Genomic DNA, 5794 nt, shown 5'->3' on the forward strand with positions numbered 1-5794 from the left:
CTCAGGTCCCCCGCCCGCCAGGGACAGGCCTCTCAAGCCGCTGCCTGTGAGGGCGTTGCACCATCACACAAGCACGGTGGGTGACGGGGCCGCGCTGGCCGCCGGGACACTGGAGGACCAGCACTGGCCGCCGGGACACTGGAGGACCAGCACTGGCCGCCGGGACACTGGAGGACCAGCACTGGCCGCCGGGACACTGGAGGACCAACTCTCCACCCGCCCCCGCGCTGGTCGGCGGAGGACCAACAGCATCCGCGCACTGGCCGCCGGGACCCCAACTCACTTTGATGAAGGGGCCCAGACCTGAAACGTTAACCCTGTTTCTCTCTCCACGGATGCTGCCTGGCCTGCTGAGTATTTCCAGCATTTTCTGTTGTTATCCCCAACTCACTTTGTCAGAGAGAGAAGTTACCGTTGCTGCACCACTATCTTGAGCTACTGGAATACAGAAAGTACCCGTAAACACCAAACGTTGGGGTTAGAGGACTACTACAAAGGGAGATTGGAGGACTGGTTAGAGGGGGACATTTTATATCTCCCGGAACTTTTTATTTGCAAGTGCAGCTTCCCGTTGGTGACCCGGCTGTCTGGGTTGCCATAGTGAAGGGAGCCCGGGGCCGTCATGATCCGTGTGAGTCGGCGAGCGCTGGACTGGATTTATTCCATTGTGAGTATCGAGTGTGAACAGCAGGGGGAGCATTGTTGCCAATTCTGGTTGGACATAGTCCGGGAGATTAGACATTCATTCCTGCAGACTCCAGGGCAATCCTGGAGAGTTGGCAACCCTACTACAGTAAGGTTAGCAGGAACATTGGAGAACGTTGCACATTTTGCCCCTCCATGTGCCTTACTCTGCAGAATTTGCATTAAATTTCACTTTGCCATTGCTCTATCCACTTTGTCCAGCTCACTCTGATTCCACTGTCCCTTCTAATTTAGTTTGATCGGCTAAACATTTGACCGTTTTGCATTGGGTTTCTGAGTCCAGGTTATTTATGTAAGTTTAGAAACAGTAGTGAGCCCAACACCAATCATTGGGGCTCCCTACCCAGATTGTACTCCTCTAACAAGTACCTGTTGTTTTCTACCCGTCTGCCAATTTCTTAGCCATGCCCAAAATGTACCTTGTATGCCCACAGCTTTGATCATAATGAATAGCCTTTTTGTGTGGAACTTTGTCAAGTCAGGTCATGAGGGTAAAACAGAGCTTAGACATATTTTTAAAAAAAAAATACAATATAGTTCTATTAAAATCCATGGGACTGCATCAGGGAATAATTTAGGACTGAGATGAGGAGAAATTTCTTCATTCAGAGGGTTGTGAATCTTTGGAATTCTCTACCCCAGAGAGCTGTGGATACTCAGTCGATGAGTATATTCAAGACTGAGATTGATAGATTTTTGGACTCTAAGGGAATCAAGGGATATTGGGATCGGGTGGGAAGGTGGAGTTGATGTAGAAGATCAGCCATGATCTTAATGAATGGCAGAGCAGTCTCAAAGGGCCGAATGGCCTACTCCTGCTCCTATTTTTTATGTTCTTATAATGCCAAAATAATTGCTTGTGGTCCCTTAGGATCATCCACCAGAGTTCATTTAATGTAACTTGTATATCTCATCTTGTACAGATACTCCTGACCATCGTCTTACTCTCTTGGGGATTTGTTATTTATGCAGCCAGGATTACAGGTATTCAGCAGCTGCAGAAGTTGTTTCCACGCTTATTCGCAACAGACATCTGAAAAGTTAGAACTTCATAAAGATGCTGCCGATCAGAGGGCACTTGTGATCACTAACAGACTAAACAGCACAGAGATGAGGAGAAAGGTCTTGGCACCAACCTCGTGCACTGTGTGACATTGAAGAAAGAATTTGCACAACAATCAAAATGGTCGAAGAGTAATTGGCATATCTTTCAAAACTGCAAACATGCATGGATCTGTTCTGAGCAGTGCAAACATAACTAGATTCATGTACAAAGAATGACTGTGCCAGATTGCAAATGGGTGTTTAATATATTTCCTTTTTTAATTACTTCTAATCATAAAATATCACTTCAAAATTTTATGTATATATTTTAATAATGAAGCTTTATTACCATGTTGCTCTTGTATTTCTTGATACTGTCACAAAACATTTTTCCATCTGCAAACACTAGTGAAGTTAGATATATCTTGGTTTATCATTGCACGGATTTGAATGAAACAATTAACTTAGAATAGAATGGTGAGAATATGGAACTCGCTACCACAGGGAGTGGCTGAGGTGAATAGTATAGATGCATTTAAGGGGAAGCTAGATAAGCACAGGAGGGAGGAGGGAAGAGAGAGTTATCCTGCTGTCAGCTGAGGAAGGAGGCTCGAGTGGAGCATTAGCGCTGGCATGGACTGGTTGAGTCAAATGGCCTGTTTCTGTGCTATATAGTCTAATGTAAAAAAATGTGCACAAAGAATTAAAAAGAGCAACACTCTGCTACTCGTATATGCTGCTTAGATGGATCGTACTGCATTTTTCTAATCTGGAGTACACTTTTCAATATTCATCAAGTTTACAATTCATGAGTGTCACATGAATGATGCTCAAACATTACGTACACAATTCCCCTTGTGGTGGAGACCAAAACTAGGGGCCGTAAATATAAGACAGCCACCAATAAATCCAATAAGGGATTCAGGAGAAACTTCTTTAGCCAAAGAGTGGCTAGAATGTGGAACTCACTACCACAAGGAGTAGTTGAGGCCAATGGCATAGATGCATTTAAGGGGAAGCTAGATAAACACACGAGGGAGAAAGGAATAGAGGGAAATGCTGATAGGGTGAGATGAAGAGGGGTGGGAGGAGGCTCTTGTGGAGCATAAACACCGGCAGAGACCAGTTGGGTTGAATAGTCTGTTTCTGCTGTAAATTCTATGTAAGAGTGTAAGGAATCTGCAGTCCAGCAAGAATAATTACGTCACAGAGCAGCTGTGGTAAGCTACCTGCTGTCCTGACCCTTCCTTGTAGTCCCTTTATGTGTGGCATTCATTCATTATCCTCATAGTGCCAGAGGTTAAAGTGAAATTTGACTGTAGGAGGCAGAGACTCTGCAGAAGTCAGTCCCTAACTCCTGCTCCTGCATTCTCAGAATCTCTCAAGATACTTACAAACACTTTAGGTCTTGTTTCTTGCACTCGTGCTGGGCTCTATCATGGTTTATGATGGGGATGGCCATAGAGCCTCCTCCTGTTAGTTGCCTTGGTGTCCACCACTACTCTTGACCAGACACGATAGGGCTACAGAGCTTTGATCTGAACTGTTGGTTGGGGGATCGTTTGGCATGTCTATCATCTGCTTCTCTTGGTGTTCAGCATGCAGGAAGCCTTCTAAGGTATACCTGGAGCTGCTCCAAGCACACTTCTGTATTCTGCATTGAACCAAGATTAGTTTCCTGGCTGGTGGTGGTATACAATTCATCTGCTGCTGATGGCTCACAGTATCTGATGGATGCCCAGTATAGGATGGCTAGATCTGCCCCACTTAGCATAGCAATAGTGTCACTATACAATGGAGGATGTTCTCACCGTGGAGATGAGATTTTGTTTTCACATGGACTGTGCAGTGGTCACTCATACCAATGCTATTGTGGACAGACATGTCTAGACTGGTGAGGACAAGGTCAAGTGGATTACTTCCTTGTGTTGTTTTCCTCACTACATGACGCAGGCTCAGTCTGGCAGCAGTGTCCTACATGACACTGCCAGCTCAATCACTAGTTGTACTACAGAGCCACTTTTAAGAACATGAGATATAGGAGCTGAAGTAGGCCATTTGGCCCTTCAAGCCTGCTCCACCATTCAACAAGATCATGGCTGATCTTCTACCTCAACTTCACCATCCCGCACGATCCCCATATCCCTTAATTCCCAAAAATTTATCGACCTCTGTCTTGAATATACTCAACAACTGAGCATCCACAGCTCTCTGGGGTAGAGAATTCCAAAGATTCACAACCCTTTGAGTGAAGAAATTTCTCATCTCAGTCCTAAATGGCCGACCCTTTATTCTGTGACTGACCCCGTGTTCTAGATTCCCCAGCCAGGGAAATTTTTTTCCCAGCATTAACCCTGTCAAGCCCCTTAAGAATTTTGTATGTTTCAATTAGATCACCTCTCATTCTTCTAAACTCTAAGGAATATAGGCCTAGTCTACTCAATCTCCCCTCATAGGGCAATTCCCTCATCCCAGGAACCAGTCTAGTGAACCTTCATTGCACTCCCTCTAAGGCAAGTATGTCTTTCCTTAGGTAAGGAGACCAGAACTGTGCACAGTACTCCAGCTGTGGCCTCACCAATGCCCTGTATAATTGTAGTAAGATTTCTTTACTCTTATACTCTAATCCCTTTGTCACAAAAGCTAACAAACCATTTGCTTTCCTAATTGCTTGCAGTACCTGCATGTTAACTTTCTGTGATTCACATACAAGGACACCCAGGTCCCTCTGAGTGCAAACATTTCCCAGTCTCTCACCATTCAAAAAATATTCTGCTTTTTTGTTTTTCCTACCAAAGTGGATAATTTCCCACTTTCCCACATTGTATTCTATTTGCTATGTTCTTGCCCACTCAGTCAACCTGTGTATACCTCTCTGCATCCTCCTCACAGCTTACTTTCCCACCTAACTTTGTATCATCAGCAAACTTGGATACGTTACACTCAGTCCTTTAATCTTAAGTCATTAATATAGATTGTAAATAGCTGAGGCCCAAGCACTGATCCTTGCGGTACCCCGCTAGTTACAGCCTGCCAACCTGAAAAAGTCCCGTTTATTCCCGTTTTCTGTCCATTAACCAATCCTCAATCCATGCTAATATATTACCCCGAATCCCTTGAGTCCTAATTTTGTGTAATAACCACTTGTGTGACACCTTATCGAATGCTTTTTGAAAATCCAAATACACTACATCCACTGGTTCCCTTTATCCATCCTACTAGTTACAGCTTCAAAAACTCGTAACAGATCTCGTCAAACACGATTTCCCTTTCATAAAACTCTGCCTAATCATATTATGATTTTCTAAGTGCCCTGTTACCACTTTGCTAATAATATATTCAAGCATTTTGCCTACTAATGTCAGACTAACTGGCCTACAGTTCCCCATTTTTTCTGTTCCTCCTTAAATAGCAGGGTTATGTTTGCTACCTTCCAATCCTTGGGGACTGTTCTAGAATCTAGGGAATTTAGATTAATACCAGTGCATCCACTACCTCTGCAGCTACCTCTTTTAAAACCCTAGGATGCAGGTCATCAGGTCCAGGGGATTTGTCGCCACTTAGTCCCATTAATTTCTCCAGTACTATGTCTTTACTTATATTGATTTCTTTAAGTTCCTCATTCTCTCTAGACCCTTGGTTCCCCATTATTTTGGGAATTTTTGTGTCTTCTACCATGAAGACAGATACAAAGTATTTGTTTAATGTCTCTGCCATTTCCTTATTGACCATTATAATTTCTCCTGTCCCTGCCTCTAATGGGCCCACGTTTACTTTCACTAATCTCTTCCTATTTACATACCTATAGAAACGTTTACAATCTGTTTTTATGCCTCGTGCTAATTTACTCTCTATTCTTTTTTCTCTTTCCTTATCAATTTCTTGGTCCTCCTTTGCTGAATTCTAAAATCCTCCCAATCTTTAGGCTTACTACTCTTTTTGGCAACAATATAAGCCTCTTCCTTTGATCTAATACTATCTTTAACTTCTCGTTAGCCACGGTTGGGCCACTTTTCCTGTGCGTTTTTTGTGACTTAAAGGAATG

At 43.7% G+C, this 5794-nt stretch overlaps 1 protein-coding gene across 1 annotated transcript; it reads left to right on the forward strand.

The window, feature by feature from the left end:
• Positions 1–159: 159 nt before the first annotated feature.
• Positions 160–2102, forward strand: LOC147124758 (transition zone microprotein 1-like). Its single transcript, XM_085992789.1, has 2 exons — positions 160–667; positions 1629–2102. Exons 1-2 carry the CDS (start codon positions 623–625, stop codon positions 1740–1742), a joined length of 159 nt encoding a protein of 52 aa, XP_085848915.1. The 5' UTR covers positions 160–622; the 3' UTR covers positions 1743–2102.
• Positions 2103–5794: the final 3692 nt, after the last annotated feature.

The sequence above is a fragment of the Somniosus microcephalus genome, chromosome 1 (assembly GCF_052327205.1).
Source record: "Somniosus microcephalus isolate GS21.2 chromosome 1, FLI_Smic_1.0, whole genome shotgun sequence".
Classification (NCBI taxonomy): Eukaryota; Metazoa; Chordata; class Chondrichthyes; order Squaliformes; family Somniosidae; genus Somniosus; species Somniosus microcephalus.

What these genes read in the sequence shown, in the direction of transcription:
- LOC147124758 (XM_085992789.1), top strand. Translation starts at nt 623, where the DNA reads ATGATCCGTGTGAGTCGGCGAGCGCTGGACTGGATTTATTCCATT. An exon ending in TGGACTGGATTTATTCCATT is followed by an intron (nt 668 to 1,628) that starts GTGAGTATCGAG and finishes CATCTTGTACAG; the next exon opens with ATACTCCTGACCATCGTCTT.